The 26,142-nt window shown below is 36.4% G+C and overlaps 1 protein-coding gene across 26 annotated transcripts in view; it reads left to right on the forward strand.

The window, feature by feature from the left end:
- The window catches only part of PAK3 (p21 (RAC1) activated kinase 3), a 284,926-nt gene that overhangs the window by 213,952 nt on the left and 44,832 nt on the right, over positions 1-26,142 (forward strand). For all 26 annotated transcript variants that reach the window (XM_016942629.4, XM_063803778.1, XM_054676184.2 and 23 more), the window contains 3 exons: positions 5,576-5,707; positions 6,226-6,391; positions 15,704-15,767. In XM_016942629.4, coding sequence (XP_016798118.1) covers positions 5,576-5,707; positions 6,226-6,391; positions 15,704-15,767 — 362 coding nt within the window. The remainder of the gene's footprint in view (positions 1-5,575; positions 5,708-6,225; positions 6,392-15,703; positions 15,768-26,142) is intronic.

Raw genomic sequence — 26,142 nt, forward strand, 5'->3', positions numbered from 1 at the left:
AGCTGGTGTATTCTCTAGAGCAACGTTCAGAACTTGGAGTTCATGGGTGGGCTTCAGATCTATGAACTGTTGAAGTTATACGTAAGAGCATGCGTCTACCTGTACCTTTCCGGGGAGATAGACCAAACCCTAAGAGTCCGGGACCCAACTCAGGTTAAGAACTTCATTCCCGACCAGGCGCGGTGGCTCACATCTGTAATCCCGGTACTTTGGGAGGCTGAGGTGGGCGGATCACCTGAGGTCAGGAGTTCGAGACCAGCCTGACCAACGTGGAGAAACCCCATCTCTACTAATACAAAATTAGCTGGGCGTGGTGGCACATGCCTGTAATCCCAGCTACTCGGGAGGCTGAGGCAGGAGAATCGCTTGAACCCAGGAGGTGGAGGTTGTGGTGAACAGAGATCGTGCCATTGCACTCCAGCCTGGGCAACAATGGCGAAACTCCATCTCAAAAAAAAAAAAAAAAGAAAAGAAAAAAAAACTACATTCTCTGCCCCAATGTCTGGCAAAATTAGAGTGTCAAAAATATCTAATTTGATAAGACAAAAATATTCCTTACTTGTTATCCATCTATCTATATTTCTGTAAGTTTAGAAGTTTTAGATACAGTAATTCTCAGCCTGGAATGAAGAGCATGGAAACATTGCACCATTGACTCCAAAAATGATCACCAGGAAAACCTCTAAGTAAAGCTATGTTTATTAAACTTAGAGTGACATAAAAGCATTACTTTGATAAAGTCTTTGTGTCTTAAGAAGGGGATGTCAGGAGGGAATATTTATAGGGTTTTAGGGCTTAGACTGTTTGATTTTAAAGCAGGTCTTGCAAGGCGAGGAATGGGTTAAGATTATGCAGTGTTTATGATAACATAGCTTTGTATTGGTGAATATAGCAAAGGAAGGGGCTTGAAGCAAGTTTTAGTGAGCAAGCTGTTAGTCTCAATGAGCAAACTAGTTGGTTCACGGTATCTTCTAGAAACAAGTATTTCCTAAAGTAAGAAGCTATGTTATTTTTGCTTATTCTCACTATTGTTTAATATAAGAACATTAAAGTATGTCTGTCTTGATATTGACTAACACAGAGAAAATAAAATATGCCCAGTCCCAGTACTATTTACACAGTGATAGTAAAGTATGCCTAATCCCCGTATTTTTTAACACAGGGACAGAAATTGTTAATTTCAGTTCTCAGTACCAAAGATTGGTATCCTTGGTGGATTGCTGGGGATTTAATGCTCTCTGGCCCAACCATAATTCAAAACATACTATCCACTCAATGCCATACATTCTTCCAAGTCAACCAACCAATATGGCAGGATAGTGTTTGGTCCAAAGTAAACAGAAATATCTGTCTTTTTCTTTTCCCACAAACCTTCAGAGGACAAAAACCTTCAGGTTTTCTAATAGTCCCTTAAGTCTATCCTTGGAGATGGGGAATGGTTTCCACTGGAAGTTAGCAGTGAAGATAGTAATGAATGTTAACAGTCAGTGAAATCTTGCAGGTGGATCTTATCTAGTGAAGTATTAAGACTTGAAATGTGTAAGGCTGCTCCTTGCCCCAGTAGGCAGACTGATCTTTGTACCAGTTTAAGGTTTGGGCCAAGAAGACTAGACCTTGAATCATTCTTTTTGCCTCTAGGGCCGTTTTTAGAGCCTAATAGACTGTATATACTCTCACTTGTAGAGGTCACATCATGCATTGCTTTAAACATATTAAAGGGCCCCCATACTTCACTTTATATTTTTGCTGTAAATTTTTGAAATTATTTTTGACATATTAATTTTGAAATTATTTACTTACAAGTAACTTTTAAAATGTATGGTTAGGTATAATTTCTTGTTAAATCATTGTGAATACTCAAGAATTTTTGCTAAATATGAAAATCGAACCTACAATTTATATTTAATATAATGAAATTTCTTTAAATGCTAAACATAAGAGACTAGTTAAGTTGGCATATTGTTATACTTAACAGACATTTAATTAAACATTAATTAATTTTGACTTTATAGTTTTCTTGTGGCTTTTTGGAGCTGATGATTTATTTCTGATGGCAAACACTTTCACGGGCCCATGTAAAACTTATCAACCCTGGGCAAGGTTCATATTGCCTAATAGATAAAATAGCACCATTTGTCATATAAAAAAGTACTTAGCTTCCATCCTTCTACAAAGAAACAGTGATTAGTTACATTCTTGAACCCAGCTGGTGTAAGATAGGGCAAAACTTTCTGGAACATAATATCAAAGCAAATTTCGATAACCCAAAGCCCATTTCTCCCTGTGCCCCCTGAAGTGCCCTGAAGAATTAGTGTTTTGCAAGAAGAAAGTGATTTTTTAAAAATCTGGAAACTTAATGTCATTAACAGATGTTGCTATCCACATAGCTATACAATATAATAGCCCAGTTGTTATGGCTAAATTAAGAATAAATATAGGTGCATAAATAAGAAAACCAATATTCAGTAAACATACAAACTTCAATCTATAAACCACTTAGCATTTATATCAGGGCAATAAAATATTCTTTCAAATGCTTGTTTATAAATTCTAGGTTGGCTTTCTTCTCACAATTGGTAAGTCTTTCTGTCTCCTATCAGATGTGTGATTACACCTTATTACTTCACCATAGGTTTATACATGATTGTAGAAAGGCCACATTGAATTTTTAATCACAATTGAGGTCCTTTGATGTAATGGTCTATTAATAGGCTGCCTATAACTGCCTCAGGAGCTTTGTCCTCAAAGAATGAAAATTCATTGTCGGATTATGTTAGGACAGTATACCCAGAGGCATAAACAAAAACAAAATAAATACACAAAAACAAAACAAAACGAAACACCTATAATAGCACTGTCCAACAAATATATAAACTATAGTCATAACTTTAAATTTTCTAGTAACCACATATTAAAATGTAAAAAATAGGTGAAATAAATTTTAATAATATATTTATTAAGCCAATATATTCAAATTTTCAGCATTTCAACATATAATCAATATAAGAAGTATTAATCTAACATTTTACAATTTTTTGATATTAAGTATACAATATCTGGAATGTAATTTACACTTGAAACACATCTCAATTCAGGCTAGCCACATTTTATTTTATTTTATTTTATTTTTTATTATTATTATACTTTAAGTTTTAGGGTACATGTGCACAATGTGCAGGTTTGTTACATATGTATACATGTGCCATGTTGGTGTGCTGCACCCATTAACTCATCATTTAGCATTAGGTATATCACCTAATGCTATCCCTCCCCCCTCCCCCCACCCCACAACAGTCCCCGGTGTGTGATGTTCCCCTTCCTGTGTCCATGTGTTCTCATTGTTCAATTCCCACCTATGAGTGAGAACATGTGGTGTTTGGTTTTTTGTCCTTGTGATAGTTTGCTGAGAATGATGGTTTCCAGCTTCATCCACGTCCCTACAAAGGACATGAACTCATCATTTTTTGTGGCTACATAGTATTCCATGGTGTATATGTGCCACATTTTCTTAATCCAGTCTATCATTGTTGGACATTTGGGTTGGTTCCAAGTCTTTGCTATTGTGAATAGTGCCACAATAAACATACGTGTGCATGTGTCTTTATAGCAGCATGATTTATAATCCTTTGGGTATATACCCAGTAATGGGATGGCTGGGTCAAATGGTATTTCTAGTTCTAGATCCCTGAGGAATCGCCACACTGACTTCCACAATGGTTGAACTAGTTTACAATCCCCCCAACTGTGTAAAAGTGTTCCTATTTCTCCACATCCTCTCCAGCACCTGTTGTTTCCTGACTTTTTAATGATTGCCATTCTAACTGATGTGAGATGGTATCTCACTGTGGTTTTGATTTGTATTTCTCTGATGGCCAGTGATGATGAGCATTTTTTCATGTGTTTTTTGGCTGCATAAATATCTTCTTTTGAGAAGTGTCTGTTCATATCCTTCGCCCACTTTTTGATGGGGTTGTTTGTTTTTTTCTTGTAATTTTGTTTGAGTTCATTGTAGATTCTGGATATTAGCCCTTTGTCAGATGAGTAGGTTGCAAAAATTTTCTCCCATTCTGTAGGTTGCCTGTTCATTCTGATGGTGGTTTCTTTTGCTGTGCAGAAGCTCTTTAGTTTAATTAGATCCCATTTGTCAATTTTGGCTTTTGTTGCCATTGCTTTTGGTGTTTTAGACATGAAGTCCTTGCCCATGCCTATGTCCTGAATGGTATTGCCTAGGTTTTCTTCCAGGGTTTTTATGGTTTTAGGTCTAACATGTAAGTCTTTAATCCATCTTGAATTAATTTTTGTATAAGGTGTAAGTAAGGGATCCAGTTTCAGCTTTCTACATATGGCTAGCCAGTTTTCCCAGCAAAATTTATTAAATAGGGAATCCTTTCCCCATTGCTTGTTTTTGTCAGGTTTGTCAAAGATCAGATGGTTGTAGATATGTGGCATTATTTCTGAGGGCTCTGTTCTGTTCCACTGGTCTATATCTCTGTTTTGGTACCAGTACCATGCTGTTTTGGTTACTGTAGCCTTGTAGTATAGTTTGAAGTCACAGGCTAGCCACATTTTAAGTGTTCTGTAGCCTTATGTGGCTAGTTACTGCCATGTTAAACAGTGCAGACCTAAGCCATAGTTGATGGTTTTTAAACTTGAGCATGCATCAGGATCACCTGGAAGGCTTGTTATAATACAGATCGCTGGGCTCCACTTCCAGAGTTTCTGATTCATAGGTCTGGATGGAGCTTGAAAATTTGCATTTCTAACAAGTTCCTTAATGATGCTAATGATGCTGATCTGGGAACCACACTTTGAGAACCATGGCCACAGTTCTTTCAAAATCCAACTTTGGAACCATTTTACCACTGTATTAACATGAGTGATCAAGAACTGTCCCTAGGTATTGTTGCTATTGTACCACAATACTGTCGTATTATTGCAGTTTATAAAATATTGAAAATCTCCATTTAACTCATGGTTTATATTGAGTAATTATTCATGTGGATGAGTATTTCTTAGATCTTCATGTCTATTACTCTCTGAGTGCTTCTTTCCAGGAGGCTGGACAGGGAAGAGACATTTATTGGCTTGTTTGTTCTTAGTGAGTATTTACAGAGCTATATTAATACCATATGTATATGCATGCTCTGATCCTTAGGTAGAAAATAGTTCTTTTCAAGTTGACAAACTGTCAATCAATAAATTGATAATCTGCCCAGTATAGATTCAAGGCTCTAAGAGCAATTAGTTTGATTTTTAATGTATTTCAAAAACATTGAACTTTAAAATATTAAGTGAATAATAGTCCACTGTTTTTGAGCTCAATGAGAAGTTTTTTAAAAAATTACACTTCATGGTTTTTTAAGCCATGACATGAATTTATCTCTGAATAAGTTCAGAGATTGTATTCAGGTGAGCAAGTCCTGGCCACCAAATTGTTGATGATTCTGATCATTTGTGAAAGATGTAGTTTCCTCCTATCCCTACGTGCTTAAATATTTCATTTCCCTTGTTTTATTTCTGAAGAAAAACAATGAGGAGTTAATACCTGATCTTTAAACTTTGTTTTTGTCACAAGAGTACAAAAACAGCATCTGAGCCTCCATTGGCCCCTCCTGTGTCTGAAGAAGAAGATGAAGAGGAAGAAGAAGAAGAAGATGAAAATGAGCCACCACCAGTTATCGCACCAAGACCAGAGCATACAAAATCAGTAAGTCACAAAGGACTATTTCCAAATGATTCAAAAGATGCCCTTTGGAATAGTCATAGAGTTAGAATATAGTTAATCAGCTAGTACCTATTAAGCATCTTTTATGTTCCAAGAGCTAAAGTATAAAATATGACCAAGGTTTTGAGGATACTGTTTGAGGATACAAGGTTAGCACATTAAACAATTAGAGAATAATACCAAACAATACATAAATAACTGCTAAGTAATAAAAATGTTGGAGAAGTTAAGGTAAGGAAGGAAATCCGTGTAAACCAGGTAGGAAGAGTTGCATAAACAGAGATCCTCAGACCAGAATTAGCAAGGCATGTATAGGGACATCCAAAGACTAGCTCCCATGATCTTTCAACAGTGTTGTACTTTCAGCTACTCAAAGTCCTTTTTTTTTTTTTTAAGAAAATACCACTTGTCTTTAAAAATTCATTGATATTACAATACATTGACTCCACACTCTTTCCTTGGCCTGCTGTTTTAATTGCAGAGCTTTTTGGTTTTTTTAGATCTACACTCGTTCTGTGGTTGAATCCATTGCTTCACCAGCAGTACCAAATAAAGAGGTCACACCACCCTCTGCTGAAAATGCCAATTCCAGTACTTTGTACAGGAACACAGATCGGCAAAGAAAAAAATCCAAGATGACAGATGAGGAGATCTTAGAGAAGCTAAGTGAGTACTTCTTGCCATGATTACTTTCTTCACGGGAGTGTTTCTCATAAGCCATTTAAAATGGGAATTGATCCTTTGGAAGTTTTAATCTGCTTATATGAACTCCAGACTTCCCAAAATCATGAGATGAAAAATTTGAGACTCACTGCATATACCAGAACACTTTCTCCCTTCCACTCCTAATTTGACAGGAACTAAATATTTTTACTTGAAGGAATCAATTGAGATGAAAATTGATAAGACAAATTAAGTAGCAAGTTTTAAGATTACATCTTCAAAAGAGAATAGTCTGATAAAATATGTTATGATCATAACCCAAGGGCTCTCAACTAATCAGTGATGATAGATATGTCAACCTCAAAGCCCAACACAGTCAATCAAAACTTGGAACAACAAATAATATAGCTTTTTCCCTTAATTCAGAAGCATTTCTATGTGGCAGGAGAGACAGAACTAGCAAATGCTAGTAGCTTCCTTCCACAATGTCATTAGTGTGTACATGCTCGTGTGTACACACTTGTTGCCCCAGTTTTATAAAACACTTACCTTCTAGTTACTTTTCTGGGTCAAGAAGATAAAAAAAAATGGATTATCTGCTGAAAAGTCAAAGGTTTGTAAAGCATATTCATTAAACTCATACTATAAAAGCATCTAACAAATTGCTAGATATCAGCAATAAGTGCCCCCCCCCAACCCCAGTTTGACTAACTCCTACTTATCCTTCAATACTCAGCTCAAAAGTTGCCTCCTCAGAAGATGTTGCTTGTCCCTCCCAGTCCATGTTAAGGGCATCTCTTCCTTACCACTTTTACTGGAGCAAATATCAAACCATATTAGTCTGACTTCTTTACTAGACTGTGAGATTCTCAAGAGCAGGGACTGTGCCCTTTTTTCCCTATATGTCCAACCCCTAGTTCATACCCATTACATAAAGGCATACAGCAAATGCTTGTTGAGTGAGTGAATGAAAAAAATAAGTAAACAAATACATCTTTACTGAGTTCCTACTTGTCTGTTCTGTGCAAGAAACTTTGGAGGACACAATAGAATGAAACTTTCCTGTCATCAAGAAATTCAATCTTTTTTGGAAAATACGATTTAATAGTATGATAAAATTAGAGCATAAGATAATCTCGTTTCATGCATATTTTTATTTAAAAGACCTCAGAAAAGGAAGACAGTAATTCCCACTATAGGCCACAGGGAGGCTCTGCAGAGGTGGTGGTAGGATGATTTTGCCCTCCAAAGGACATTTAGCAATGTCTGGAGAATATTTTTATTGTCCTGATTCAGAGATTGCTAGTAGCATATAATGGGTAGAGGCTAAGGATGCTTCTAAAACCCCAACAGTGCACAGGACGGCTGCCCTCCATCCACTTTACAGTAAAGTATTATTCAGTCCAAAATGTCAACAGTACTGAGATTGAGGCGTTTGAGTTAGATGCATTTGGAAAGGCAAAGGTCGGAGTTGCAGCTGTCAGTTAAAACTCAGAACTACAATTGCTAGATTTTTGCTGACTTTACTATTCATGATTAAATATGCCACTAGCACTGATACTAACCATTTGCTGTAATAACAGCAGTAATAATTCTCATTTATTGGGCACCTTCTGGGTGGGCCACTTTACATACATTATCATAGTTTCACAGTAATTCCTTGCAGCTGATTCTAATATCCTCATTTTACAGTCCAGTGAATGAAAGTAAGCTTCAAAAAGCTTAACTGACCAAGTCACCAAACCAATGTGTGGCACAACCAAAGTTTGAACTGAGACCAGTTTACCTTCAAAGCTTACACTTTTTCCATTACCTACCTACTTTGCTTCTGCATATCCGAACTGTCTATTTTTGTAGAAAGGAAGAACTAACTAAATGAAAGAATTGCCTCGATAATTTAAGTTCAATTATTCAGACAATTGGCACGTTTTTCTTTATTTTGCATATGTAGACATGACCTATGTGATTATATCAGATTTTAAAAATCTAACAGCCTTGCCTTAATAAAATGACTGTTATTTGGTATCTGTTTCAAATCTCAATAGATGTATTACAACAAAAATGCTTGTATAGTTTTGTTAAGTTAGCTGACAGAGAAACAAGCATTATTTTCTTGGACCAAAATCTTGTTTTGCTTGTAAACTCTAGTGGTGCTAGAGCTGTGTCCTTATTATTTTGTTTATTCTGCTCTACACTGAGCAACATGGTGAAGAAGGGGAAGCTAATTTTGATTACATTTTAATTAAGAATTAAGTGGGTTTTTTTTTTCTCTACTGGACTTCATGCTTGGGCATAGAGAGAGTCATTTTCCCTCTAGCCAGCAGGCCACTTGTGACTGCCAACCTTACATTGGATTTGTAGATTTTGGCAGGGTGAACCTGCTGAGAAGTGGAGCAGTGCTTCTCATGAAGCAGATTCAGTGAACTATACTCCAAAGTCCACAAAGGCAGACTTTCCTGCTCCTGCTCCACCATTACCCTCGCTGTGCCTTCTCTCTGCCATTATGCCTTTGTCTAAGGAAAACTTCAGACAAGTCACTTAACTCCTCTGAGCCTCAATTTTTAACCTGTGAAATGGAGATAAGAATCATAACTACATTTTTGTGAGAGATAAGGTCTGGCTCTGTTACCCAGGCTGGAGTACACTGGCACAATCATAGCTCACTGCAACCTTGACCTCGTGGGCTCAAATGATCCACCTCAGCCTCCCAAGTAGCTACAATTTTAGGTGTGCGCCACCATGCCCAGCTAAATTTTTTATTTTTTGTACAGATGGGATCTTGCTGTGTTGCCCAGGCTGGTCTTGAACTCCTGAGCTCAAGCAGTCCTCCTGCCTCAACTTCCCAATGTGCTGGGATTACAGACAAGAGCCACCAAGCCTGGCCCATTACTACATTTCAGGACTCTGTCTATAGGATGGATTTTAAGGAGCTCATCCTATGGTTAAGAGGGCAGATACTGGAGTCAGAAGGATCTACATTTAAATCATAGATCCATTGCTATTAGCTGTGTCACCTAGGGCCAGTTATTTAAATTTTCTGGGCCTCCATTTTCTCATCTAAAAAGTGGGGATAATGATAATATAAAAACCTCAGCAGCAGTATCAGGCACATCATAGGGGCTCAATAAGTGGTAATTATTATTACATGGGTATAAAGCCTTCATAAGATAATACAATGGGTCAAGCTTTGAAATAAGTCATCACTGGGTCTGAGTCATAGACTTATACTAGCTGTCTGTCCTTAGTCAAGTCACTTAACATCTCTGAACATAATTTTCTTCATCTGAAAGATGGAGATAATAATTGTACCTATATAATAGGGGTTGTGTGAGGACTAAATAAGTTAAAGTATATAAGACATCTAGCACAATAAACAGTAATATAAAATTGTTATTATGCTATTTTTACAGAGTGAGAGTGATCATATTTTTCAGCATAAAAATGGGGGTTTGGGGTCTTACAGTGTGACAGAATGATTGAAACCAGGAATAATCCCAGATGTATGATTACTGTACAGAAGCCATCAAGTATCTTGGACTCAAAGGCCCCATTGGAGCTTGGGGAAAAAGTAGAGCAGCCTGTGCTGAGAGGCAAAAGAGAGGAAAAAGGGAAACAGGGAGGCAGAAAGATGGCCAATATCCCATACCAGAGTGGACCTCATAAGCATGGTGAAGAGTAGATGGCAGCCTCTACTAAACCATCCTTACCTTCAGTGTCAGGGGTCTGGTTACTAAGAGGTGGGCAGCCCAGACCACAGAGCTATTCATCTTCCATGCAGATGCTGATTGTGGTGGCCAGAGCAAGAGGTCATTATTGGCTGAAATGAACAGGTCATCTTTCAGTTTTACACAGACAAATAGCCTGGGTCTGGCTTGTTCATTGTGGTCTGTCTAGATCTGTTGAAAAATACAGAAACAAGAACAGAAAACCAAACACTGCATGTTCTCACTCGTAAGTGGGAGTTGAACAATGAGAACACATGGACACAGGGAGGGGAATATCACACACCGGGGCCTGTCGGGGAGTAGGGGGCTAGGGGAGGGATAGCATTAGGAGAAATACCTAATGTAGATGACGGGTTGATAGGTGCAGCAAACCACCATGGCACCTGTATACCTGTGTAACAAAACTGCACGTTCTGCACATGTACCCCAGAACTTAAAGTATAATAAAAAAGGAAACCACCACATTTTAGTGACAAATTTCAAAAGCCATTGACTGTCAGTAAAGTTGTGTAATACAGGAAATTTGTCTTCAACCTCCTTCCTCTGGGCCCCACTATCACCTACTCCTTGCCTCTCACCTCCCTCAGCATTCCCCACTCAAAACCCTTTTTCCTAATTCACCCTCCTATAGAACTGATATCAATTTAGAGAATCATTTTACTTTTTCTCAGAAATCGAAATCTTCATTATGCTAAAAGGATAATCTTTTAATGGTGGGAGTTCACCTTAGCTTAATATGTCAGAAAATATATTGATGGGCTTTTCTGTCACTGAACTCATATCATGAATGCTATTTTCAAATACAAGTATTTAGCATTCTTAAAACCTGCACTTTAAAATGAATAGTTTATTTCTTCTTTAGGAAGTTCTGGTAGGAAATTGTTCTGGTATTGCTTTTTTTTCTTTTGATTTTGATTTGCTGATTTTAAAAAACTTTCTCCCTATTGTGTCACAGTGTTTTTTCTTTATCGTAATTTACAAAAGCAAATTATAATAACTAATGGAAAAGATCACTTTAAAAGCTTGTTTTGTGATTGAGAATGGTAAACAAGGCCTCTAGTATACTTGCCTAACATCAGTAGATGGCAGCACACACTCTCCTGTGAAGGGCGATGAGTGTGGAGACACCATTTTATTTGAATAGCAGTTAAGTTCAGAAGTGGAATCTCATCAAAATGGTTTCTTTTGGTAATCTTCATGAAAGGATTTATTTCCAGTTTTTTTCCCCCCTGCATAACATGGAAATAAAGGTTGAATAATTTATTACCATAAAGCCACATTAACTGAACCCCACCATTTGGAATGGGTCATAATTCAGAAAGTGGCTTGGGCTGAAGCTTATTTGCTTTTTCTATATGGAAAAAAGTTGCTTAGCAACTTAATAGTTAAACTTTTTTAGAAGACTATAAACTGCTTAATAAAATTATGGCTTCAAGTGACTTTAAAATCGTCATTTCATTAAAATAAAAAAGTCCAGGCCCTTGCGCATTAATAGCTAATTTGAATAAGGATGGCTCTCAGTTATATAGAAATCTGTTAGACAAGTTGAAAAATAAAAGACCAACTCAGAAATTGCTAACTTGGTGGCATTCTATAGATATAGCTCAAGTAAAATATATTCTCCAACCCTTGCCTTAAACCATGGAGCATTTACAAAGGGAAATAACTAATTGTATTTTATTGTAATTCAGCAAATATATCAATATATTCTACACACGGCATTGTGTGAGGAGGCACTGAAGATACAGAGATGAATAAGACATGGCTCCTGTACTTAAGACATAGTCTAAAAGGCAATATCAAATACCATACACACACAAAGGAACCTATGCAGATGACTGTTTAGTACAGAGGGTAACTCAGCACAAGTGTTACATTGTGACCAAGACCTTAAGTGAACCAGGAAGAACTGTGGAATTCCCGTCATGTATATCATGTACATTTCTAGCCATAGATACAACATTGAATGGATGCCAGATGATTATGAAACCCTTCAGTTCTAATTCTTACAAGTCAAAGTTCCAAATAGATAGATATAGACATCTGATATATTAAGTACAGAGAGAGAGAGAACAAGGGCGAGAGAGAGAGAGAGAAGATACAGTAGTAGCACAGAAAAGTGAAGTTGTTAATTATTCAAGGGATCAGAGAAAGCTTCCTAGAAGAGGGAACATCTAAGCTAAGTTTGGAAGCATGAATAGGAACTTGCCACAGAGAAAATATGGGAAGGACATTTCAGGCAGCGAATGGCATGTAAAGAAGACTTGAAGCATATGTCCTGGAACTCTGACTTATTCAGTGTTACTTTAATAAAGAATTGGTGGTATATGGTGATACTGGCATTGTAGAAGAGGAAACTGAACTTTTAAGCAGGAGCTGATCATGAGCTACCATTAGTTTGTTATGCTTAGAGCATAAAGTTCTAGTGGGGAAGTGGTAAATGATGAGAAGAGAATGAAGCAGGAGCCAGATTAGGAACCTTGCATTGCCAAGGAGTTTTGGCTTTCATCTGTAGGTGTTAGGGAGCTGTCAAGTAATCCTGAACCAGAGAATCACATTATCAGGTCTGCACTTAGAGGATCCTGATAGAGATGTAGAGCCTTGACTAAAGAGGGCAGCAGCTAGACTAGGAGTCCAGTTAGGAGGCTGTTGGAATAACCCAGGAAAAAGATGATGAGAGCCCAACTAAAGCAGTAGTAATGAGGAAGGAACACATTCAAAAGATGTCTAGGAGGTAACAAGATATAGGCCCTTGGTGGACAACTGCATGTGGTAAGTGAAAGTAAGAGTCAATGATGACTCGCAGATTTCTGACTCAGGCTACTGAGTAGATGGATTGGCAGTACTACTGACTGATAGTGGAAATACAAAAGAAAAAGTATTATAACAACCCATATATTAGCTAAGTCTTATTTAACTTAATTTAAAAGTGAACTTTCATTAAAAAAAACCCAACAACTTGATGAGTAATCTATGAGTGAAATGTTTAACTAATTATTTTTCTCAAGGTATACTATCTACTGCTGTTAGGTCTAAATTATGTTGTCTACTAGCCCAGAGAATAAACTGTTGTGTAAATTAGCATGAAGTATTATCTGTAGCATATAATTGAGCACTTAAATACATATTTTCTTGTTCTCATTCATTTAATCAACAAATATTTGTTTAGTAGCAGCCACTGTTCTAGGCTCCAAAGTTACAGGGATGAAAGGACAAAGTTCCTGCCCTCAAGAAGCAGCATGTAAGTCTCAGTGAAATGATCAGAGAAGACTTCATAAAGGTGGATAATTTGAGATTTTATTTAAATGACAAATAAGAATTCATGGGTTAGATAGGAAAGGAAAAGGGGGAGCACATGCAAAGCCCTAAGCACTAGATAGTGATAGCATTACTAGGATATAAAGTAGTAAGGGTGGAGAAAAAGAATAATATAAAGCTAGACTGGTTAGATAGGAGCCAGATGATGCTGAAGGGTGAAGGACCTTCTCTGTCTAACTACAGAAATAGGATTTGATCCTGCAGTGGGCAGGAGCTTTTAAGGAATTATGAACAGTGGAGCAAAATCACTCTGATATAGGGTTATTGTACATCTCAGTCTGTCCAGGACAGTCTCATTTTATGAATAGTATGGTCCCCCTTTTCCAAAGGCATGGTGTAAGAGGAACTAGAGAAAGCAGAGTCTATGCGTAGGTTATGACTGGCACAATTGTTTGAATAAGAAGTATTGAAAGCCCGAACAATAGCAGTGGCCATGGGCATAGAGAGAAGAGTATGAATACGAGTGACAACTAGAAGATAGAATTTACAGATCTTCTCTTGATTAGTTCATATGTGAAAATCTTGCCTTACCAACCAACTGTACACTTCTTTGTACCATGTGTTAGTAAGATATAACTCAAAGATAATAATATGACATGTTTGCTTCCAGAAAGAAAGGTGGGCCAGAGGCCTCCAAATAAATGATGCCCTTCAAAGTATACCCTTGAGAAGCTGCACCCTTATTCCCATGATTGTTCTATAACCCCAAGATTTTTCTGGACCTATTTGAACACTGAATTGAAGAGTCAATGCCACTTCTGTGGTATTTATTCTGAGTGATAGCAAGTATTCATCCTCTGAGTGATGGACTGGATTTTTTTGAAATAGCAAAACTATTATTTTTAAAGAGCCAAACATGATAAATTAATAGTTTTCTTATGTAGCTTATAAACTTACTAAAAAATGTTTGGAGCAATCTATAGAAACAGAAAGTAGATTAGTGATTGCCTAGATATGTTTTGGGAACTAAGGGAAGATGGGGAGTAACTGCTAACAAGTAAGAGGTAAAAGGTTTCTTTCTGGAATAATGAAAACATTCTAAAATTAGATCATGATGACATTTACACAACACATTAAATATGTTAAAAACATTCAATTGCACACTCTAGGCCACTGAACTTTATGGCATGTAAATCATATGTCAGTAAATCTGTTCAAATCTTTGGAGCACTAGCAGAGTCCTAGGTTTGGAAATATATGTTTCGAACACGCATGGGTCTCATTACTTTATGATCAAACTTTGTTCTTCATTAGACTCATTTCCATCCCCACACCCTTAGCACTGTGCTAGGTACATAGTAATTACTCAATAGATATTTGTCCAGCAGAATTGGATATAACATAGTGCTTAACTTCAATTCAGAGAAGACAGTGATTTTACTAAATAGTGTAGATAAGTTCTTAGATTGTTTTTTAGCGATTATACCAATTTATGTACCCACCATCAGTGTACAAGGGTTCCAATTGTTCTACATCATTGATAACGTTTGGTATTGACAACCTTTTTAATTTTAGCTATTCTGATCGGTCTGTAGTGTTAACTCATTCTGGTTTTATTGTGTATTTTCCAGAATGTTTATGAGCCTGAGCACATTTTTGTATTTTATAACTTCAACTTTTGTTATAGATTAAAGGGTACACATGCAGGTTTGTTACATGGGTAAATTGTGTGATGCTGAGGCTTGGGACTCTAATGATGCCTTCACCTAGGCAGTGAGCATACTATCCAATAGGTAGTTCTTCAGCCCTTCTCCCTCTCCTCCCCTGTCTAGTGATCCCCAGTGTTTATTGTTCCTATCTTTATACTCGTGTGTATTCATTGTTTAGCTCCCACTTATAAGCGACAACATGCAGTATTTGGTTTTCTTTTCTTGCATTTGTTTGCTTAGGTTCATGACCTCCAGCTCCATCCCTTTCTTAGATTTTTTTTATATCCTAATATATACTATTATGAGAACTTTTTATAGATGTTGGGTTGTGACAAGTTTTTTTTGTTTTCCAAATATCAGTAATTTTGAATATAAGCAAAATGGGTTATTATTACTACTTTAATTACTATAAAACTATTTGTTATTTTAGTAAGTAGAAAGTATCATTTTTATGTAAATTATAGAAATCCCATGGGAGTATTTGTCTAATGTTTTATTTGTCACTGACTCTGGCATCTTAATTTTCATTATTAAATTAAAAAACAGTCAATCAATTTCTATTTCTCTCTCTCTCTCTCTCTTCCACCTCCTCCTCTTTTCTTCTCTCCCCACCCATCTCTTAGGAAGCATTGTGAGTGTTGGGGACCCAAAGAAAAAATACACAAGATTTGAAAAAATTGGTCAAGGGTAAGTGATTGTTATTTGAAATATAAAAAGATGAGTACAAGCAACATACATTAAAATTAAAATTCAGTAAGAGCTTGGGTTTCTGGTAAATTATGCTTCTCATTTCCTAGATTATATTTATGTCTTGCATTCTCAGTATTGGCCTTTCAGGGGGAGTGCTGACAACAGTTACAACATTAACCTAGGAACACATCCTGCTGAAATCTTCATTATTGTTGGGCTGACAGTAAATTCTGTGGGGACATTTCGATCCTATGTAGTTAGAAGATTCAAACAGATTTCTCTAGAAAAAGCAGTAGGGTTATGGAAACTTCTAGCTTACGTAAAAACCCCCTTTATCGCAGTTCCCCCTACAGCCACATGGATGGTATGATTAAGATCCTGTTTTATTGTCAAAATGTAGAGTGACAAACTGAGGGTGGGGAATGTCCTTATGGAATGATCCGGAGGTAGGCAGAGTTGACTATCTGAGTATGGAGGAAACAGACAATAATCCCTAAATGAGACCTAGTGCATCATTTTCACTTAATATACTTGTTAAAGATAAAGATTCCCAGGCCCCACTGCCAAAGATTTGATTTAGAGTCTGGAGTGGGGTTCAGTGATCTGAACTTTGCAAAAGTCCCTCAGATAATCCTGATAATCAGCAAGACATGGGTACCATTGCATTAGATTATTCACTAAAGCTGAAGGCAGGCGTCACCAGTTCTGCCAGTCAACTGTACTAATGCATGTCTCTCAGGCCTCAACGTGAAACTAGGCAGGTGGATCTGAGCAGGCAACAGCATTTGAAACAGGGAAAAGTTTTATTTAAAGGAAAATGGAATATTCTTAAGGGACATCCTTAAATGAGGAGTGAGACACATATTCAGGGACACCAACTACTGTATGTCAGAAACAAAGATGGCACCTCAGACTTTTCCTGGCTGAGGCAAGGGGCTGAAGACAAAGGGTTACAGCCAATACGCTTGCAAAATTGTGCTAGCCCATCAGCCATTAGAATCTAATTATTTTAGGGTAAGAGAAGGTAGAATTTCTTCAAGAACCACACTGCTTTTCCTGGCATACTTAGGTTCAAAAAAGTATACATCATATATAAGCTTGACTATTTTTCATGATTTTATATTTTCTTTGTTTTTCCCCCTAGCTTTTGTACTAAAGTTTCTTTTGAAATTTCCAATATATCTCAGGAAATAAGGGAAAGCATTCATTAGACGTTTGGGCTAGAGAAAAGGAGAGGCACTCATGGAAACTGTGCCTGGTGGGAATCAAGATGAGAAGACCCTAAGGGAGACAGAAACTCAGGAAGAAATGCATGGCCAAGTTTATTCTTCCAGTCAAAACCATAATGACATTGTATTTGAACTTTCCAGGGGGCTAAAATGTATTCTTATTTGCTCACAAAAAAGAAGAGTTTTATGGTCTCTAGAAGCTTCCTGTCACCGAATGGGTCAAATTAATATTTCTACTCATTGTTCTAAAACAGTGATAAACAACAGAACTTACTGTGATGATAGAGATGTTCTATATCTGTGCTGTCTAATATGGTAGCCACTGGCTATGTGTGGCTATGGGGCACTTGGAATGTGGGTAGTGCACATAAGAAACTGAATTTATGTGAACTCATTTATTTGTTTAGCAGATATTTCTTGAGCACTAACTATGTTCCAGGCACTATGCTAAGTGCTAGAGAGACAGAGATGGGTAATGATGGTGTGGGCCCTCAAGGAACTTACAGTTTACACTGATAAGTGCTTGACAGAGGGATACAGGGTGCCAGAAGAACCTAGAGGCAAGCTTACTCAATTCAACCAAGTATAGAGCAGGGCCAGCTTCTAGAGCCATTTTCTCCCACCGGGAATTTTCCCTGTCTACTTCTGGTGGAGTTGTTGTTTTGCTTAAGTAAGAAACCTATACCTTCCCAAGTCTATATACAGACCTCAGCTCTCCTTCTTCATGCCTAAAGGGTAAATACCACCAGACAGATTGCAAAAAGACAGTATTATGTACTAAAGGGACTTAGAAAACAAAAGTTGGCTTTTAGATTTTATTTTCATCTGGTTGAGTCTCAGGTAGAGCTAACAATAGGAAGGGAAGGGATATTCAATCCACTTAGAAATAGCACTCCAAATCATTGTTGTCCAGTATGGTGGCCAGTAACCACATTTGGCTACTGAGCACTTGAAATGTGGCTAGTCCAAATGGAAATGTACTTAAGTATAAAAGGCACACCTGATTTCAAAACCTTAGTATGAAAAAATAATGTAAAATATCTCATTAATATATTTTTTATTGATTACATGTTGGGAAATTTTGCATACATTGGATTAAAGAAAATATATTATGAAAATTAATTTCACCTTTTAAAAACTTTATGTAACTCTAAGAAATTTTAAATATGGCTCGTGGCTCATGTTATATTTCTAATAGGCAGTAATGCTCTAGTTGTAGCCTTAACTGGGAGTTATTTGTTTATTAATTCGTAAAGTGTTTTTCCATGGTTGTTTTTTGGAGAGTGGGAGATGTTATAATTTTGTCTTGATTGTTCCAACTAAAAGCCAACTGAGCCAAAAATAGCATTGAATTTTAAAAGGAAAAAGTACAAGATGGTTTCAGATATCTCCCAGATACTAGGTAATGAAACAAGACTAATTTTGCCAAGAACAAAGATCAGGCCACCAAGCAACTTTGTGTAACAAAGAGATTTCCTCTCTTGGCTATTATTTATGCCTGTGACTTTTAAAGATGAAAAGGAAAGTTCTCTATCTCTGAGTCTCTTTGTACAGTCTTCACAACCTAAAATGAAAAAAATCGAAGCATAAATCCTGCTTGCCACTGCAGAAAGGTCTATTTTAAATTCCCAGCAAGTTCATCATTTTAAAGAATGATACAGTAGCAGATAGTTCACTCATAGGCCCAACACAACTTTTTAATACATCCTTAGAGGGTATGGAGTCAATTGTATTCCTACTTTTGTCTTCTTTAGTGTTTAGCACGGTGCTTTTGCACTTAGTAGGCCCTCTAAAATAATTTTGTGCAGTTATGATCAACAGCTGGGTTCACTTTGGCCAGATTCAAAGAACTGCAAAGCTGTCTGCCAACTCCGTCTCTGTGGGTCTGTTTTTGCCTCAATAAATATTTGTTGAGCTAATGAAAATGTTTGTCTTTCCACTGCGTCTTCTCACTCGTAAGTGGGAGTTGAACAATGAGAACATATGGACATGGAGGGGAACAACACACACTGGGGCCAGAAGGGGAATGGGGGGCGAAGGTAGTGAGAGCATTAGGACGAATAGCTAATGCATGCGGGGCTTAAAACCTAGATGATGAGTTCATAGGTGCAGCAAACCACCATGGCACACATATACCTAAGTAATAAACCTGCACGTCCTGCACTTGTATCCCAGAACTTAAAGTAAAATTAAAAAAATAAAAAAGAAAATGTTTGTCTTTCTAGCTATCTCTTTCCTCTGTCCTCTGTATTTACATGTGTATATACATGCCTATCTTGCTCCTCCTGTGTCTGTCTTTCCCTGTTTTTCCTCAGTGTGTCTTCACATTTTTGTCTTTCACAATGACTTGATCGGCCTCACCACATCTGATTCCTTTATTCTCTGGGTATTTGTGTGTGCTGCATATCTGTCTTCTTCAAGCATGTTGGCCTCACATTCTACTGCCCATTTTCACACACACCCCACAACCCAAATTGTCATAATATAAAATCAAGATGTATTTAAGATATAATCTGCCGGCTTAAATCTATTTACTATGATTTTATCATTTACTTAATTTACTAATTTTATTTTTTTGATCTTAGTAGATTGTTTTTCCTCAGTTCTTAATTATTAAAGTAAAGCAAAATATTGACTTTTTTCTTTCTGGACCAAAAAAAAAAAAAACCCACCTCCCACTTATATTAACTTTCTTTTTACTTAAATGGCTTTCAACTGATTTTTTTTTCATTAATTACTGGCCTAAGTTATATAAACTAGTCTCTACTCTCAATATGTAGAGTTTTTTAAAATTAAATCTGTGTTTTTAATTGTTTTTGCCTTACCTATTATTACAGTGACATTCAAAATTGTTGTCAATAATCATTTGGTGTTAGGGATAATCAGCCCCAGTATTTTATTCTCAGCTCCAGAGAGCACAACAGTTCACTCACTCTCAGGAGCTGGATTTGAGAAGAGCTTCTCCATTAATCACCTTCATTTACTTGGAAAACTAAATTTTTTCTCCAGCATGGGTTTCTGCCATCCCAGCATTCAGGCCTGGGGCCAGAGAATTGGGCTCCATCTTCCATAAATCAAGTTCAGAATCACATGTCTAATCATTTGAGGCCATATCTGTGAGTTGAAGGCTAAAAATGACATTGTTTCACTGGGTTTGCTGTGAAAAGTGTTCTATAATTGGCTACCAAATCCAGACATTTTGAGCAAATTTATGCAAAGTTAAAAAATAAGGAAAGAAAGAAAAAAAGTCAGGTACCCCAAAATTATCATTAACTCAACAACATGAGTTTGTCAGAAATATATCCGGTGTGCACTTGAGAATCTTCACTTTCTAGAATAGTTATATAAAATAACTTGTTTAATAAATGAGGTAGAGTGAGACAACAAAGTCAAATATTTATTTTCAGTCAACAGCTATCAATGGCAACCCTGTGTAATTCCTGAATAAGCAATAGCTATGTAACAGAGGGCTGAATTTACAACGTTGGCAGCTGTCCTCACAGATTTCTCATTAATGTATTTGAATTCATGTTAGGGTCTTTCCTTAAATGAGAATGCACTGAAAAACAGGCCTTTTTTTCTCTTTCAGGTTCATATTGTCTTTTCTCTTCAACATTATAATAGAAAAATATTTTTGAGGAAGCAGCTCAGAGGATCCAGTTTAACAAGTACATTTTTAACATCAGTGAACCTTTAATGAGTGCCTACTATGTGTAATGGAGAGTAGCAGTTAAGAATCAGGTTCTCAGAGTTCACAGTGACCTCTATACTTGTGGTCCCCCTGAATACTGGACATGGAGAAGAGTTATATCAAGAAATAAGATGAACACCTACCCCCAATAATGTACCTTTCCTCTATATTTTATTCATACACTCATCTTCACTGTCATCTCTCATATGAATCACTCTTTGGCTGGCCTGGTCCTAATTGACCTTTTCTGTCTTTTGTTTTTCTGAATCCTACAGATTATATCTGTGCCGGCATGTATTCACCACTTATATCTTAGCTTGTCTAGACATGTAAAATTGCTTGAAACTTTGAGGAATGTAGAGGAATAAAGGGAGAATTTTTGAAAAACTTGAAGAAAAAGAAAGAGACAGGATTCTGAACTCAGGGCTGTAGAAAAATTATTTAATTTCTTTAAGCATCAGTTTTCTCTTTCATAGTAAGCAGAATGCACGTATCTCATAAGGTTGTAAAAATAAATAAGAGAAGGCATTTAAAGTCCTTAGCACAGTACATGGCACATAGTTAATTGCTCAGTAAATGCTAGTTATTATTAGGGATGAAAGACACACTCATATGTTGCTATTATATAGAACAGAATATAATAAGTATTGTGAAGAAATTACAAAGAGCTCTGTGGACAGAGAGGAGGGACAAATTATTTACAGCCAAGGAGTGGGTATGATGGATTCTTAGAAGAGGGTACACTTGAGAGTGACATTAGAGGGTATAGGAATTTAACAAGTAGGGTTTATAAGAAGTTGTGTTTGAATGCTTACTTCAGACTGTAGGTTTCATTCACTTTGGTATCCCTAAGGTCTGCAACACTGCCCCAGCATATATGCTCAAATATAAGGTAACACAATAAGATAATTTTAAAAAGTTTTTTGATGCACCTGCATACATAAACTGTTTATATATATATATAGAGAGAGAGAGAGATATCTGTGTATCTATATATCTATATATATATAGATATATGGTTGAAAGTCTACTTATGATGTTTGTTAATTTACTTTCATTTTCATATTTAAAACCACTTATATAAAGTATTATTTTGTAGAGATTTTTCTACTCTCATATTTCACGAGTGGTATAATTCAAAATCTTCTTATGTGTCTTTAACATCATTCTTTTTGTAATCACTAGAGATTATTTTTGAGTCTTCCAGCAGTTACTCAAATATATTACCTGACTTCCATCTAAGATATTTGAGATTTTGAACCCACATATAATTCTGTTCGTGGATATTTATTCCTAGTCACAATTACCCATTCATATAACATTAAGACTATTGTTTTTTGAATTTGTCCTGTAGGTGTATATTTAGGTCTTCATGACATATATCTACTATCTACTATATGACTTTTTAAAATTTCTATTACAAATTGTCATACTTACATAAAAATAGGGAAAATAACACAGGAACTACTGTATTCTTATCACTCATATTAAATATTTATCAACAATTTTTAATAAAATCACAATGCCATTACATCTACAAACAATTAACAATTGCTTCATATCATTTAACTCCCAGTCTATAATCAGAATTCTCCACTTGCAACAAAACGCTATTTTTATAATTGATTTGTTCAAATCAACATCCAAAGGAGATCTACATATTGCATTTGTTGTATATCGTAAGTCTGTATACCCTGAAGCAGTCTCCTTTCTTTTTCCACTACCATTATCTTGTTGAAGAAACTGGTTATTGCCTTGTAAAATGTGGCACTTTCTGTATTTGTCTGTTAGTTTCATTAGCTGTCATTTAACTTGCTCTTCTAACTTCCACCTCTGGGATTCAGGGGATTCTCTTGCCTCAGCCTCTCGAGTAACTGGAATTACAGGCGTGTGTCACCATGCCCGGCTAATTTTGTATTTTTAGTAGATACGGGGTTTCACCATGTTGGCCAGGCTGGTCTTGAACTCCTGACCTCAAGTGATCCACCCACCTCAGCCTCCCAAAGTGCTGGGATTACATATGAGAGCCACCATGCCTGGCCAAATGCTTGCTTTTTTAATTACCAGCTTTCATTGTAAAGAGTTAGCATGGAGTTGCATACGAAAGTGTTCCATGAGGGGTATTTTGATATTTTTAGTAGGGAAATTTTATTAAGTATCTTTATAAAGTCTTACAATTTTATATTGTCAATATGTTTCACTGAGTTGCATCTATTATTGTTTATGGTGGTCAAACTATTCCATCTTTAGCTAATGGGAGCCTCTTTCACTGCATTAGTTTTGACAGAGGTCTTTTAATAGCTTGTTTACGACATCCAACACTTGCAGTTATGTGGTCATACCCTCCAAAATAACTTATTCACATCCTTTCTTTGTAATTCTGACAGGTACTCTCTATGAGCATCCAAAACTAGCTTTAATTGAGAAGATATCAACCTAATATGTCCTTTCCAAACTGTATTTTATAGTTAAAAATAAACGAATATGGATAAGTACCAATCACATGAAAGATTTTTATAAGAACTTGCATATAAGGCAGCTCCATTTTTATGAGGAAAAATTGGGAGGAGAAAACCCTTATCTTGTATTTGAGTATATATGGTGCATTTCTGTGCATGCATGTATGTTTGTTGTAGGTATATTTTTAGCACAAGTGGTAACATACTATATGTCTCCTTTTTTATTGTGTTTCTGTGTTTTAGAGATGGTTCTATGCTTGTACCTCATACTTTTTAAACAGATGCAGTGCTTTGTTATTTGAATAGTACCATAATTTATTGAACTAGGCCCTAAATGGACATAGACATTTAATTTGTATTTGATGTTTTGCTATTATAAACAAGGCTTCTGTGAAGATCCTTACAGATAAACCATTTTATACAAAGTTATCATTAGAATAGATTCCTAAAAGTGGAATTGTTATGTAAAAGGATATGTGCATTTTTCTTTCTGAGTTACCCTCCTTAGAGGTTTGTTTATTTAACACACCATCAATAATGTATGAGAGTGCCGGTTTGCCTGCACCTTTGCCAACACAGCTGTATTCACTTATTTGGGATTATAGTAGTATAATAAAAACACTCCCACACTGACTTTTTTTAAAAAGGAAAATAAATAATAAAGGAACTGTAACAAGAAAGCATGTGGCAAAACAAAAGGCTATCTTGAAGAATTAATTAGCCAATGTAGTCCATGTCTTTATAATGCCAAAGTATCTTTGTTACATGTTATATCTCTCCATAGGTTAGATTAGCTATGCAGCTATGTTTGACAGAAAGTGACAATGAGAGCATTTCTTGAAATCATTTTTCTCTTACACGTAGATATATATCTGGGCAAAGGAATTTTGTCTAACATCTGGATCTTTGTCAATCATATCATTATATAGAATGATGATATGTTCAATTCATCAATAATTGCTAACAAATTTTGCTACTAGCTCATGCGTAATCAAGCCCTCAGTCCCCCCCGTCTCTCTAAATTAGTTTTAGTTTTAAGACTACAGAAACTAAATATATAATGTTAGGTATTTTTCAGACTTATCTCTGCTACTCAGTGAGAAGCCCCTTTCTTCTTAATCTAACATGAATGTCTCATATTGAAGATGAATAGCTTTGAAACTTATTTCTTAAAAGACTCGTTGAATAACAGTGTCGTTTAGAGAACCTGACAAAGCAGTGTATGCCATGGAACTCAGAGTGCTGAGAATAAAACCTCTGATTTTTTTTTTTTTTTTTGGTTGTTCAGGAAACTATGGGCAAGAGTGGTGTCTAGTGTGCTTATAGAAGTGATTCTTTGGGTAGGACCACCCACCCCAAAAGTATTTGCTTCTTCATCGGATCTATTTTGGGCCACACAAGGTAGAACGCTGCTATGAAGCACTAAATAGATGTAGTCTGAGTTCTATAAAAGGCTTTGTGATGTAGAAGATTGGAAATACATTAGCATTTGTGAAGAACAATGTTTATGGAGCAATGGAAGATGCTCTTTGTTCTACTTAATGCTCTTAAGTGCACTGTGTTGTGTGCTGTCCCTTGTAAAGAAAGATGATGCCACTCAATCAAACACCATTAGCAGAGTTTGCACGTTAAGTTGTTTTTTCCAGCCACAGTAATGAGCTTGTTTTAAGCCACCTGCCCCCCTTTCCTGTCCAGGCCTCTTGAATCCAATGGCACACACTGTGAAACAGCTGCTTAGATTTAATGTTGGAGTGAGTAGCCGAGAGTTATCTGGCCTTTCCAGGGATTAAGCCTTGTAATTGTGGCCTCATTATCACTGGACTATAACCCACCGAGCTCCCTGGCCCCACACCCATAATGTGTTACAGCTCTCTTTAAAATTAGATGACCGTGAATACTCTGAGAAAAGTCATGCCCTAGCTAAAGAACAGAAAATTCCCTGTTCTGATTTATAATCTTAGTAATTAAAGACTATACCATCTGGCCCCAGCTACATTCTGTGTACTTAGAGCAGTACTGAGATAACATGATTTTTACATAATTTTCTTTTTTAAATTTAGGGATGCATTTTTTAGAAGTAAATTACACAAAGGAAAACGCCAGAACTCTGTCTTTGGAAAAGTTATTGCATGTGATGGTAACATCATTCCTGAGCCCCAAAGAACACATCTCTCAACAAAACAAGTAACTATATGGTAGTATCAAACTATATATATACAGATATATATAGATATGTAATCTGTTTTTATGTCAGGTGCGTTAGTATAGTGAGACAATATCTAGATAGGAGCCTACAAGTAGTAAATTTTTTAATATTCAGCAAAAGATAAAGTCTATTTCTAAAAACTAACAGCAGTTCATTTTCAGCCACATGATCAATCTTAATTGAGTCGGCAAACAGAACAACAACTTGTGTGTGGTTATACCAAAGGAATAAAACATACCATGTCCTGGTACAAACTAAATGGCTTGTGGACAAAGTGAGTAGAAAATTAAAGGCAAGATAAACATTTTGGGGAGGCGACTTAGCATAACAGGTACGAACATGAGCTTTGGGAAGTACCACACTTGCACTTAGCACTGAGGTAAAAATGCTAAAGATCTATAGCAAAACATGAAATGGTGATTAAGAGCATGGGCTGTGGAGAGAAAGTAATGCATTTTTAAGCTCAGCTGCTGATTGTGCAACCTTAGGCAACCTACTTAACATTTCTTTGTTTCAATGTCCTCATTTGCAAAGTGAGGAAAATCTAATTTATCTCATAGAGTTGTACAGGGTGGGCATTAAGTGAGATCATTAGAGAGCTGCAGAGAGTATGGCTCAATAAGTGAAATAGCCTTTTTATAGCAGCAGCAGCAATAGGAATACATGTAAAAAAATAACCATTCTATATGGGGTTTAATCCTTGACTATGACCTCATTAGCACCAGATTTATATTTGTAAAACCTTAATGGGAATTTTGCCTATCTTTCTGGCTCCCTCATTCTTATT

This window comes from Pan troglodytes, chromosome X (assembly GCF_028858775.2).
Source record: "Pan troglodytes isolate AG18354 chromosome X, NHGRI_mPanTro3-v2.0_pri, whole genome shotgun sequence".
Lineage (NCBI taxonomy): Eukaryota > Metazoa > Chordata > Mammalia > Primates > Hominidae > Pan > Pan troglodytes.